At 45.7% G+C, this 13,038-nt stretch overlaps 2 protein-coding genes and 1 long non-coding RNA gene across 10 annotated transcripts in view; 1 reads left to right on the plus strand and 2 right to left on the minus strand.

Moving 5' to 3' along the window:
* LOC107308493 (transmembrane protein 126A-like) overlaps nt 1-6,472 on the plus strand; it is a 7,001-nt gene extending 529 nt beyond the window's left edge. For 3 of the 4 annotated variants that reach the window (XM_032442258.1, XM_015852432.2, XM_015852431.2), the window contains exons 3-6: nt 1,283-1,407; nt 4,489-4,682; nt 5,319-5,433; nt 6,017-6,472. In XM_032442258.1, the coding sequence (XP_032298149.1) occupies nt 1,292-1,407; nt 4,489-4,682; nt 5,319-5,433; nt 6,017-6,227 (636 nt within the window). In that variant the 5' untranslated portion in view covers nt 1,283-1,291 and the 3' untranslated portion in view covers nt 6,228-6,472. The remainder of the gene's footprint in view (nt 1-1,282; nt 1,408-4,488; nt 4,683-5,318; nt 5,434-6,016) is intronic. The other variant, XM_015852430.1, reaches the window with a different exon arrangement.
* On the minus strand, nt 4,514-6,111 carry LOC116652788. Its single transcript, XR_004305999.1, has 2 exons — nt 5,998-6,111; nt 4,514-4,834 (listed from the first exon to the last, which is right to left on the minus strand). It is a non-coding gene; the product is annotated as an uncharacterized LOC116652788 (long non-coding RNA).
* Nucleotides 6,473-7,426: 954 nt separating the features above from the next.
* CREBZF (CREB/ATF bZIP transcription factor) lies at nt 7,427-12,644 on the minus strand. 5 transcript variants are annotated; one of them, XR_001552819.1, is made up of 3 exons: nt 11,668-12,644; nt 9,775-11,192; nt 7,427-7,534 (listed from the first exon to the last, which is right to left on the minus strand). XR_001552819.1 is itself a non-coding variant. In XM_015852422.2 (3 exons), exons 1-2 carry the CDS (start codon nt 12,516-12,518, stop codon nt 11,144-11,146), a joined length of 900 nt encoding a protein of 299 aa, XP_015707908.1. In that variant the 5' UTR covers nt 12,519-12,643; the 3' UTR covers nt 8,870-9,845; nt 11,115-11,143. The 5 variants fall into 5 exon arrangements, 3 of the variants coding, with proteins under 3 accessions (XP_015707908.1, XP_015707909.1, XP_015707907.1); XR_001552820.1 differs by lacking the exon at nt 7,427-7,534 and having other exon boundaries at nt 8,870-9,845; nt 11,115-11,192; nt 11,724-12,644; XM_015852422.2 differs by lacking the exon at nt 7,427-7,534 and having other exon boundaries at nt 8,870-9,845; nt 11,115-11,192; nt 11,668-12,643.
* Nucleotides 12,645-13,038: the final 394 nt, after the last annotated feature.

The following is a 13,038-nucleotide window of genomic DNA, read 5'->3' on the forward strand; positions in this document are numbered from 1 at the left end:
ACTAGGAGAGTGGTTAGGCCCTGGAACAGGCTGCCCAGGGAGGTTGTGGATGCCCCGTCCTTGGAGGTGTTCAAGGCCAGGTTGGACGGGGCCATGGGCAACCTGATCTAGTAAATGTGTATGTTTGGTGGCCCTGCCAGGCAGGGGGTTGGAACTACATGATCCTTGAGGTCCCTTCCAACCCAGGTCATTCTGTGATTCTGTGATTTCTGTACCACAATCTGAGATGAATCATGAAATCATAAGGGTTGGACCCTTCCAACCTCTTTGGAGGTCATCGAGTCCAACTCGCTGTGAAATAAGTGCCTTGTGTTACATAGGAAGGCTTCCAGCCCTGGGTTGAAGGCTTCCAGATGGGCCTTGAATCTCTCCACAGCCTCTTTGGTCATTCTGTTCCAGTACTCTGTCACCCTTGCAGCATTTAGTTCTTCCTCATCTTCATGTGGAACTAACTGTGTTCCAGTTTGTGCCCATTGCCCCTTGTCCTGTCACTGGGCACCGCTGAAAAGAGCCTGGCCCCATTTCCTTGACTCTCACTCCTTAGGTATTTATAAGCATTGATAAGATACAGTCTTGTAGTTGTCTCTGGCTAGGAGCACCAATAAAACAAGCTGTTAGTGGTGGCATGTAAAAGCAGGGAGTAGATATCCTTATGATTACTTTAAATCTTTACACTATATGGTGATATACACACACACACACACACATATATATATATATCTCCAGCCCATGCCCACTAACCACCTCCCTCAGTGCCTCATCACCACATTTCCTGAACACCTCCAGGGGTGGTGATTCCACCCCCTCCCTGAGCAGTCTGTTCCAATGCCTCGCTGCTCTTCCTCAGAAGAAACATCTCCTAATATCCAAGCTGAACCTCCTCTGGTGCAACTTAAGGCCATTCGTTGTCATCCATCGTTGCCTCCAGGTGGTTTCCATCTGTGTGAGTTCAGCAAGCTGCTGTCTGGCCCCCAGTCCCAGTGCTGGAGATGTTATGGAGCTGGCGTCCGGAGGGGGTGATCAGAGCTTAAGTTGGCTCAAAGCTGTTGTCAAACCCCATCTGCAACACACTATGCTAAAGAAAGCAGTTCAGTAGGGTTCACGCAGTCAAAAATATCATAGACTTCTGGAGCTGGTTTGCACGTTTTACATCTGATAGCTACCACAAAAAATAGGAAATGTGTTTTTTTTGCATAGTGCAAAGGAATGCAAATGTTCGCTTGATGCATACTGGGGGTGTGTAACTTTGATTACATTCCTTTGTTTGTTCCTTATGATCCAGGACTTCAAAATGACAGGAAGAGAATTTCTTGAACTAGATTCTCCACAGCAAAGGCTATATTTGGATAGACTGAAGCGGATGGAAATCATACACAAGTTGTTCAATGAGCTTCCTCAATCAGATCAGTAAGTGCTGGTGAAGTGAACCAACTGTATCCAACATTTCAAGCCTTTGGGAGACTCTTCTCTCTCCTCTTTCGTTTGTATTGCAAACCTTCCTCAGTTACAAAAACACCAAATTGCAGAGAAGCTTCTTATTGTCCAGAAGAGAAAACTTGTTTTGTATTCATCAAATATGGTTAAGTCGCAGTGGTCCTGCTCTGCTGGTTTCTGGCACGCGTTCCCTGGTGCTTAAGGTTCTGGGATGGCTGATTAGCCCCGAATAGCTCTGAGCCTTCACACAGTCATGCATTTTCTAGGAAACTGAAATGCTGGAGAGCATAAGGCAGATATCCATGTGGTTCTGCTGGAGTTGCCGTGCATTGAGCAGGGCTGGCCTAGGGCCAGAATGGAGTGAGCATCATGCTGCTGCTTTCTGCATTTCATTCTGCTCTGCTCCCTGTATCAGGAAGGTGAGGCTAAGGCAGCCAGGTGGTGCTTACAAATCAACCAGAGCCATATGCCAGGCTCATCAGCAGGGGCACTGTGCTGCACAAAAATAGCTAAATAGCCTCTGGGCCTCACAGACACCAGTGTTTTATAATGTATTTCAGTGCAAAGCCAGACTGTACCTGAGCTGGTTGACACATAGGTATCTTGTCTGAATAATTCAAAGTAACGAGAAGCTTTTGCAGTTATTTTAAACTGAAAGGACTAAATTGCTGGCTAAGCAAACTACAGCTAGTAACACAGGGTCTCCTCACCCAGGTGAGAGTAGATAACACCAAGGCTTTGTCCCTCATATTGTTGTAGCTCTGTGTAGCGTTTGCTGTGCTTGTTCACAACTTAAAAAAACACATCTCCTTTCCTAGAACTGGGAACTAACTGGAATGCAAGTAACTCTTGATAGAAAATGCAGTATGTAGAGATCACTGGGCCTTGGAAAGAGATGGCTGTCATAACAATTGCAGGATGTCTCAAGTTACAGGGGGATGCATGGAGTCCAAGCCCTGGTTCCACACAGGACCAATCAAAACCCAAACTCCATGCCTGATCACACTGTCTAAATGCTCCTTGAGCTCCAGCAGCACAGGACTGTGCCCACCCTAACACCCAGCCTAACCCTCCCATGACACAGCTCCATTCTGGGTGCCTATACCCTCATTTGAAGCTGCCTTAGCAAGCTTTGAAGTTTGCATACCCTACTGGGTGGATCACTGATAGCTGGAAGTGTGCTGCAGCCAAACTCTTAGTTCACGTTCACCAAAGACAGTGTTTTAAACAATAGAGAGCTGATATTAAATCATAGAGAAGCTACTTTTCAGTCCTCCCTTTCTTTCCTCTTGTGCTGTGCAGCTATTCTGTGCAGGAGTAAGTCTGATGAGATTCTGCTCCTCCTGTATATGCCATTGTGCTCTAATTGGATTCTCAATGGTAACTTTACAATGGTAACTTTAATTTCAGTGCTGGTCACATATGCATATGCACGTATGCATTTCACTACCTGTGGTTGTAAATGGAGCAATAGAATGGCTGGTTTTCACAAACTTTGCTCTGGAGACAGTCTCTAAGTGACATCCAGAACTGTGAGAATGGTGATCTGGAAAGCAAATAGGCCCATTTCTTAAAGCAAGAAAACATGGACAATTACTCCTAAATAAGAGTGGGAGCAATATTTGACCAGCTAGGTTCCAGTGCTGCAGAACATCATAGCTGAATTGTGAGTAGCATACATGAATGTTTGAAAATCTCATAAGTATCAAGAATGAAAGTACTGTCCTATTCAGAATGGAAATAATCAGTGCTATTGATTGTCAGATGCTTTTATTGTTGAAGCTTTGCAGGATCAGCACTTAAATCTAGTAACATTTCTTATGGTTTATGGGTGTTCAGCGTTACTCTAAGCATTAATTATTGGGTCACAGAATGGCCTGAGTTGAAAAGGACCACAATGATCATCTAGTTTCAACCTTCCCTGCTATGTGCAGGGTCACCAGCCACCAGACCAGGCTGCCCAGAGCCACATCCAGCCTGGCCTTGAATGCCTGCAGGGATGGGGCATCCACAACCTCCTTGTGCAACCTGTTCCAGTGCGTCACCACCCTCTATGTGAAAAACTTCCTCCTAATATCTAACCTAAACCTCCCCTGTCTTAGTTTAAAACCATTCACCCTAGTCCTATCACTATGCACCCTTTTAAGCAGCCATTCCCCCTCCTGTTTATATGCTCCCTTCAAATATTCAAAGACCACGGTGAGGGCTCCCTGGAGCCTTCTCTTCTCCAAGCTAAACAAGCCTAGTTCCCTCAACCTTTCCTCACAGGAGAGGTGCTCCAGCCCTCTGATCATCTTAGTGGCCTCCTCTGGACCACTTAAATATGAAAATGTTTTAAGCAGGTTCATCTTTAAAAGAACTTATTTAACTGCCAGATCTTTAGAGCTTGTTACATTTGATAACTTTGCAACTAAGTAGGTTTGCCCCAGCATACGTTTTGTGATTGGTGAAGTGTTTGATTATCTTTGTGGCTTTCAGCAGTAAATGCAACTTAAGACACACTTAAAAATACACTTGTAACATAACACTCTTGGCACAGCCTCGGAACTGAACTGCCTTCCCATTAATTGCTTTGCCTGGCAATCATTATTATTTTTGGAATGTTTAGGTTTGTGGAAACCCAAACAAAGCATTGTTTTCACTGACCTACTGACAGTGACGGGCATAATGATAAGGAATCCACAACTTCCCTCTGCAAGTGAGATGAATCACAGACTGCTCCTCAGGACTTTCAAACCAGCACATTTCCATTCCTCCCTTCCACTACCTGCTATGATGAATGCAGAGGGAAGTGTTTGCCAAGCTATTAAACAAAGACCATCTCTCACCATATTATACATTTCACCATCAGTAACTGCTCTAAGCCGTATGTTAAAGACATGATAGCAGGATCGAGTCCCTGTGTTAGAGCAGGGAAAATAGTAGCTCTGGCTCTATAAAAGCAGTATGTTGGATTTCTTATTGTACTCAGGAATGAAGCGTAGCACTGAATAAGCAATTTTACGTTTCTCGTTGTCTAAAGAGACTTTTAAAATGATTCTTCTTTTCTTACAGGAACCTTTGTAATCATGGATCATACTTCCTTGCAGGAAATGCAAGCTTATGTGGCTTAACAGCAAATAATTTCTTCAGGAAGATCCTAAATATCAGAAAGGCTGCCATAATATCTGCTTTGCCGATGGCCGTTATTCCATTTATTTCAACAGTGGCAGTTTATGATGCTTTCCTGCGTGGCCCTCTATTTTCAGGTAGGACATAATTTGTTGTTATCAAAAAGCCTTTGCTTTCTGTGCACATTGCAGCTGTTCCTCTCTGCAAATCTTGAAAGCCTCGATTGGTAAAGCAAGGTTTCAAAAACAGATTATGCAGGACATTGGACAGCAGTGAGATGTTCAAAGTTCTGAGTGGGAGAGAGAGAGATGTGTATTATCACATGTACATAATTCTTTTCTGTTAAACCTCCCCAATTTTTAGTACTCTACTCTCATGTGAAATTGGCATTTGAACTGCAACAAACCAGTTTAGTTTCCTTTATCTGTAACATCTCATTTGAAGGTCAATTACAGAGTGATAAATTCTCTGCAGGTTCTTATATTGGGCTTATGCAGCAAGGTTTTGGTAGGGGGGACTGCAGGAGTGGCAGAGCCCAGCACTGTTACCTTACTGCCCACTGTTACATTAATCTCCCTTATGCTGAGTCTGTGATGGTACGTGGTAAATGATGAACTCCCTGTCCTTATTCTTTGCATCATATTTTCTCCCTGTGTCCTGAGCAGGGGGGAGTGCCAGAGCAGTGCTGTTGGTACTTAGTGCCCACTGCTGTTTAACCATCACAGCTGGAGTTATGTGGATATTGACATTGAAATGCTCTGCTTGTCCTGCAGGTGAGCTGGACTGCCAGGTCTGTGCTGTGGTCAGAGGAGGATTAATAGGTGCTGTTGTGGGTGCTTTCTACCCTATTTTCATGGCTATCCCTGTGAACGGAAGCCTTGCAGCCAGGTAAGTCTCATCAATCTGAAGTCAGTAAAATTTGGTTATATTTCCAGTTGTCAGTTTAAATTGTGTGAATTTGCAGTCTGTGCACACAGTATCCTCCTCCTGGAGGCTTTTACTGCGTGAGGTGATTTGTACCAGTCATCTGTTTACAGGGAGAAGTTCCTAAGAGGTTATGCTTCCAACCTTCCAAACAGGAAAAGATCTACAAAACTGAATTAGAGTACTGTAAATCATTTCAGTTTAGCTTGGAACCTTACAAGCTATACACGATGCCTGCGGGGATGTTAAATTGAGGTTCCCATCCCACAAAGCAGTGAACAAATTCTTAGTGGTATTTGGCTGGGCAGCTGAATGTGTCTGACAATGAGAAGTGCCCAGTATCCAAACTCCCTGGCAGGTGTGATTGTACAGCATTTAACCAAAGGGAGAACTCAGTACTCCAGAGCCACCAGGTGAACTTAACTCAGGAATGGAGGGAGAGAATAAGTATCTACCCAAAGTACTTCTATTGACTTTCAATACTGATGCTTAAATTGGATGGGGGAAAATAAAAAAGTAAATTTCTACCATTGTTTATGTTTTTTAGGTACTCTTCATCTCCCTTGCCAGGGAAAGAGAACTTAGTACGCTTCTGGCTCTCAGTCTCTCAGCCTGTCTTTAGGAAGATGAGATTTGGTTTGCTTATACAGGTTCTGACTGGAGTTTTTCTTGCCACTAAACATCATGGAATATATGTCAAAATACTGGAGCAGATGAAGCACAGCAGGGATCCTGAAGAATTACAGTCCTCAAGTTGAACAACTTTCCAGTTGCCACGGATAAGAAACTGTAATAAACAAAGAAGTTGGTGCTTGCTGTCCTTCTTCTAATAGAAAACAAGCTTAAGACTGTGTGCTGACATACTTTTCAATCCTGAACTTGAATATAAGTTAAGTTCTTCATCACGCCTGGCACACAATATATACCTTGATAATACCTCTATACAGAGAAGTGTTTTTTCTTTGGAAATGGGGAAAAATAAGTCATTTTTAATTGCATGCTTCAGGTTTGGCTCTAAGGTGGCGATTCTGTATTTTACAGAGGATGTGCAGGGTTTTTTTTTCATGAGGTTCCTCAACATTTGAGAACTTTCCTCCCTGAAGCGGGATTCCTGTCACTGATTTTGTTTGGGCTGTTACCTATAAACTGAACACTACATCACAGAACAGTCAGGAGTGATGCTCGTGTCAGAGAGTTCCCAGCACACACATTTACACTGGGATCAAAGAAAGCCTAATTGGAACAAACTGTCTTTCAACCAGTTTACCTTGAAACTGGTCTTCTCCTGAAGCAGTTGGGAGGCCTCAAAGGGCCAGTGCTGTTGCTGTGGTATCTCAGCATCCTCTAGTTAGAAATTAGTGGTTCGGAGTGCTTTCTTTGTGAGTCAGGCCTGTGCTCACCCTGACAGCTCATCTAGAGGCTTGATGTCCAGCTGGAGACCAGCAGCAAGCAGTGCTCTTTAAGAGTCTGTACTGGGACCAGCATTCACATCTTTTTGGGTGAAGACAATAGGATTTTCTACAAAAGCAATCATCTCAGTGTGCTGTGTGGACTTCATTATAAAGCCTGTATCATTACTGATCAGCAGCTACATACATTGTCTTTAAATTCTACTATCCCCAGAGATGCAAACAGTCATTTATATATTAAATAAAGAATTCAGCACTGAGACCCCTAATTGGCTTTCTTGAGAGTTTGACGCTGAAGAATGTGTCTCACAGTTTCATGTTTATCTACAGCCTCGTTACTGCAGGAAAATCATGCTATAAAATCATGCTACCACGCTCTTATTTCTCCATAACCAAGAGCGGTGGCTTTATTTGTACAGGCAAAGCAGCAAAATGACACTACAGGTTCAACAGCTGCTACACAAAGTCAGTTTAGTTTTGCTTAGCCTGAAGTATTCCTATGTTCTCACACTGACCTGCATCTAAGGGGACATTCTGGCCAGCCTTACCTTCATCATCCTCCACTTTAAGAGATTCTCACAAGTATTTTACTAGGCAATGAACGATGGTATTTCCAGGAGTTGTATCATCAGACTTTAACTCACAGAACCACTTACCTGTGACAAAGAAAAAAAAGAACAATATTTTAAGCTATTAATTACCTTGCAGTAGTGCCTTTAAGAACAGGAATGGTTCAGAGGTCGTTATTTGAGTGTTTACGCAGATCTAGCAGACAGTGAAAGCAGACCTTCACACTATGGGTGATGTTCAAGCCCTCCTTCCATCCTGTGCACTGTTTTTATTTTGCTATCAATTCCAGTGGTAATTTCTCACCAACTAATCAAAATGTAGGCTGTGTTTTTTAATGATTCAATGAACTGTTTTCTGTTCTCTTTTAGGATGGAAGGTAGAGAGCATTCTATATAACAGAGAAACAACACCCTTTGGGGGGTCTGGTCTGTATGCCTTGTGCTGCCTTCATAGCTGCAAGGAGGCAGTCACAGACTACACATCACATGCCTGATATACAGCCTGTACTGATACACTTGTGATTAGTTTAAGTCTGAACTCTGCCAAAAGGATGCAAAGGGACCGACTGTAGAGAAAAGCAAAGATGAAAATCAGTGCTATTCTAGTGTTTATCTTGTATGTTTATTCACTTCAGATGGCAAATCTCAATGTTACATCTACTACTACACATCCCCATGTATCAAGTCCTGCTCCTGGCACCTTCCTGTGAGCAGAGGCAGCGTTGTTTCTCCAGCTCTTTATATCCCACATCAGTTGGATGAACAAACACGGACTCCACTATTGCCAAGGTGCAGTTTTTACACAGGGTGTTCTTTAAACACAAGCCAGCACGTTTCTTTAATGCGCCCTTTACAAATAACACATCTAAGAGTAACAGAAATCAAAGGCCACAGCAGCACGTGGCTCACTCAGGAGCTTCACAAATGCTGTCCCTTCAGAATGCTCTAACACTTCATGCACTCACCCTAGTGTTGAACGCAGAGATGATGGAACATTATGGCTTAACAGCACATTACTGGCTATTTATCAAACCTCAGAACCTAGTAAGGATAGCAAGGAGGGAGATGGCAGCCCATGGAATGTAAAACCCCGCTCCTCCATGGCTTAGTGATCAAACATATTCACACTAACAAAGGGAAACAGCTGTGAAATACTAAACACAGTTATTGCTGGAGAACAGTTCTATCTTTGGTTCAAGCAATAGTGCCTTTGTTTCTTCTTTACCCCAAACTAACTTGAAAGACAAGTGAGCAAGAGCCTTCCTTCGGGATGCGCTGATCCATTTCATCTTGTGTTCCATCAGATTACCCACGCAGCACAATCTTCCCTCTTCTGATTCCCATTTTGTGTAATGAAGCACTCAATTAAAGCAAGGTACCAGTGAGAAGATAAAGATGAAGAAAACATTTGAGCCCGTCAACTGAAAGATCAACAAGTCTGATTTTATTACAGTATCGTATTCTCATCTGGATGGCACATCATTACAAAGAAACATTTACAATATATTTTCAAGTATTGAGTTAAAATCATTTCAAGGCTTCCACTTCAAAAAGCTACATTAATAATACACCATACAGATGGTACAGTTGGTTAGTTTCAAATGACCTCCTCCCCTCTATTTGGTTTAAGTATGATTCAGTAGGCACTAGATATGCCTGCAGCCACTTACTTTCTTAGACTTGACCTTGTTCTTGCACAGGTCTACATCACTGTGCACACCAGAACATCAGCCACTCTCAGACACAGCTCACAGGAGGTTTCACGGCTGGAGCGATGTGCAGCTGCATAACAGAGATCCCTGACTCCTATCGGTTTGAAGTGATGCAAAATGAAATAATGCATATTTAACTTAAAATTCTGCACTGAAGTGACTGCAGAATTGCCAATGTAACATCCCATACTTGCTGCATTAGTGTCTCCCTTCTCCTCACGCACGCTAAAATTCAAACTGAAGCATGGTTGCAAAGCCTGAGCCGGGCAGATTCAACCTGAGCTCAATCTAAATCAGTCAGCACACATCTGGAGAAGGTCCTGCCATAACCCACCACCTACTGCATGTCACACAGTTAAAGACTGAACCTTGGAACAATCCTGCCGATGCCACCGCAGTACTGCACACGTCTGAGGTCTCTCTTGTGCTGGCAGTGTACCCTGAACAGATGGAATTGTGAAAACACAGGAAGAAAACCTGCTTGATAGGATACTGCCTTCTAAAAAAGCATATCGGGTAACAGTTAATGAATCCCAGCATTCAACCTTTGTGTTTGTTTAAACAAAGACAGCAAAAGCCCTGTTTACCTCTTTATTCTCATTTCTTATATACTACCTTTTAAAACAAAGCAGGAAATGTGGCCAGCAGCTGGTCCCGTCTCTTCTGCCCCAACACAGCTGAATCCACTTTAGCATAAAGAAAAACAAGGATGCTAAATACACGTAGACTTTATCACACAGTGACGTTTCACAAAGAAAAATCATGTTCTTCACGCCAAGGAAGTACTTGATAAGGTATAGTGCCAACAGTTCCAATTGCAGGGAGAAAACCCTCCCCCTTAGCCTTAAATACCAAATTTAAGGCTTTAAGAAACAAGACTTCCAAAACACTCCATAGAATTCTTTTTCTTCAGGAAGTTCAGAAATGAGACCAACTGAAGGAAATCTCTTCTTTGTGAAACCTCACTTTACATTTATTAACACCTTTATCGCGATCCTTCTTCCCCCAGCTGACGTACAGAAAAACCACCTCAACATTATGACACAACTGAAAGAACAACCTGCTCATCCTGGGTGATGGGGAGAAATATTCCTACCATAGAACACACGCTGCTGTTCATCAGCATTTTTCCTCCTATCTCAGTTAATCAGGAAGAATCTTTGCAATTAATTATTTGCTCATCTCCAAAACTGTGCTGAAATTGTATGATGTTACAGATTTCTGGATACTGAAGGAGCGAGTTAAATCAACATCTCTACAGTAAAATGAAGCACATGCACACACGTGAAGTTCCTTTAAAAGATAAAGCTACTCTGAAGTAACAAGGGAGTTTGAATGCAGGGGGGGCACTGAGATCACTTGGGAGAGGCACTGAGTTACTTTGTGACCCACAGCTCTCACTGGAGTTCTATGGAACAAAGTGATTTCTCTACATTAAGGTTCCACTGTACAGATGTCAGCAGTGTTCGGGTTCTGTTCAAACAGGAAAAGCTCTGCATCATGAATTAAAGGAAGGCAGGAAAGGGCATCCTAAAGGGACTGTGCATCACTAACACTAGACAGTACTTTAAACCACCAGGTCACGTTTTTCATTTAAAAGCAATTTACTTGTTCTTTTGGGGCAAAAGACTGTAAACGTCGTATCATTAGTAATATTTTCCCTTTTCCAGCTCATCAGCTTGTAGCTCAATAGAAAATTCCTATTTCAAATGGCAGAAAGCATTTACTTTTAATTCAAAACGCAGCTCACTGACCGGCTACTGTGTGCATGTTGATTTAGAACAGAAAGCAGCTACTCAGAATGATGTTTTCCACAACTGAGTTAGGAATTAGAAACATCACAGCAGGGCAGGGACCAGAGATACCATCTCCTGGGCCAGTCACCGCATGAATGAGACCGGCACAAGCAAAACAAGCTGTCTGATACCGCATTATGGGAATATATTGATCCTTACCAGGTTGCGAGGTGGGAAACGACTGCTCTTTAACCCCTACACAACGGAGCCTGGCAGGACAAGCACCTAAAAGAGAAACTGTCAGAGAGGTTTTAATAGTAACGTATAACCAAGAGGCAGCACAATTTTATACGCATGCTTTCTTTCTTTTTTGCCGTCCGGTGATGATGTCTTAATGAAGGTTTTTGGTTTTCTAAGCAAGCATTTTTTTTTTCAGCTGGGATAAGCGAACTGATACAAACCCGGCCAGGTCAGCGTTATTTCTACTGGAAGAACGGACACACCGTCCGGCCTCAGGTCGGCACCGTCTGTTCCGTGCCTAAAGAACCGAACCGAACCGGCAGCTCCGCATCAACACCACGCTCTGCTCGGCTTACGGGCCTTCCCTCGGTCACCCGGCGTTCGGATTTCTATCACCCGAAGGCGACAGTTTCCCCTCCTCCTCATCTCCCCCATCACCACCCCAGCACCGCTGTTACTTTTGCCTTCTTTCCTCCGCACCCCCAGCGGGTCGAGCAGCCCGCAGGTACACGCGGCAAGTAGCGGACCCTACGTTTTAAAGGAGGCTGCCGCTCTCCGAGCGCAGATGGAGCAGAACTCCACCGACACCTGATCCCGCTCCACGTGCAGGCAGATCCCGCCGGGTGCCGCCCATTCCTCCTCCTCGGGCTCCGCTCCCGGCGGCTGCTCGGAGCCGGGCGGCCGCGCGTTGGGCAGCGCGTAGTCGTGGTCTCCGCTGTCTCCGCCGGCCCGGAGGGGCTGTTGTTGTTGTTGTTGTTGCTGCTGGAGGCGGCCGTCCCTGAAGAGGCTGGTGCCCAGGCGCAGCCCGCCGGCCCGTGTCCCGGCCAAGCGGCTCAGGAGCTGCCCCAACGCGCTTTGGTTGGCCAGCACGGCCCGCAGGTAGCCGCTCTCCCGCTCCAGCTCCCGCAGGCGGCGGCTGAGGCCTCGGTTGCGGTCCCGCAGCTGCCGGTTCTCGGCAGCCAGGCCCTGCAGGCGGCTCTCCAGCCCCAGCACGTACTGCTTCTTCTTCAGCCGGTTCAGTCTCGCCGCCGCCGCCGCCTTCAACCTGCTGCCGGCCCCGCCGCTCCGCCGCCCCCCGCGGCCGCGCCCCGCTTCTCCGCACAAACAACCGCTCAGCTCCGCGTCCCATTCCGGCCGGGCCGCCTCCAGCAGGTCTCCCAGCTCCAGCCCGGGGAACCAGTCTTCTTGTTCCCAAACCTCCGGCGGACCTTCGGCCGCCTCTTTCTCCTGTTGCTGTTGTTTGGGCCGTCCAGCGCTCGGATCACCTTCCCCGCCGCCATCCCGCCCTCTCGGGGTCTGCCCCGCTCCGGTGAGAGGCCACGCGGCTCCCGAAGGGCTCGAACCGCCCGAGGCCGCCAGCAGCTGGGTGAGGCTGTGCCGCATGGCGGCAGTGGACGGGGGAGGGAGAGCGGAGTGGAGCGGCGGTGCCGCGGTGTGTGCCGGGAAACGGCGGACGTGTGAGGGGAAAGCAAATGGGATCCTTGGGCTCCAACAGGAGAGGGGTGGTCAGCAGGGATAGGGAGGTGATCGTCCCTCTCTGCTCTTGTGAGGCCCCATCTCTCATACTGTGTCCAGGTGTGGAGCCCTCAGTACAAAAAAGACATGGAGATTTTGGAAAGGGTCCAGAGGAGGGACAGGAAGATGATCAGGGGGCTGGAGCACCTCCCCTATGAGGACAGGCTGAGGGAGTTGGGTTTGTTCAGCCTGGAGAAGAGAAGGTTGCGGGGTGACCTCATTGCAGCCTTTCAATACCTGAAGGGAACTTACAACCAGGAGGGGAGTAAACTCTTCAAAAGGGCTGACAATAGCAGGACACGGGGAAATGGTTTTAAGTTAAAAGAGGGAAGATTTAGGTTGGATGTTAGGGGGAAGTTCTTCACTAGGAGAGTGGTTAGGCCCTGGA

This window comes from Coturnix japonica, chromosome 1 (genome assembly GCF_001577835.2).
Source record: "Coturnix japonica isolate 7356 chromosome 1, Coturnix japonica 2.1, whole genome shotgun sequence".
Taxonomy (NCBI): Eukaryota; Metazoa; Chordata; class Aves; order Galliformes; family Phasianidae; genus Coturnix; species Coturnix japonica.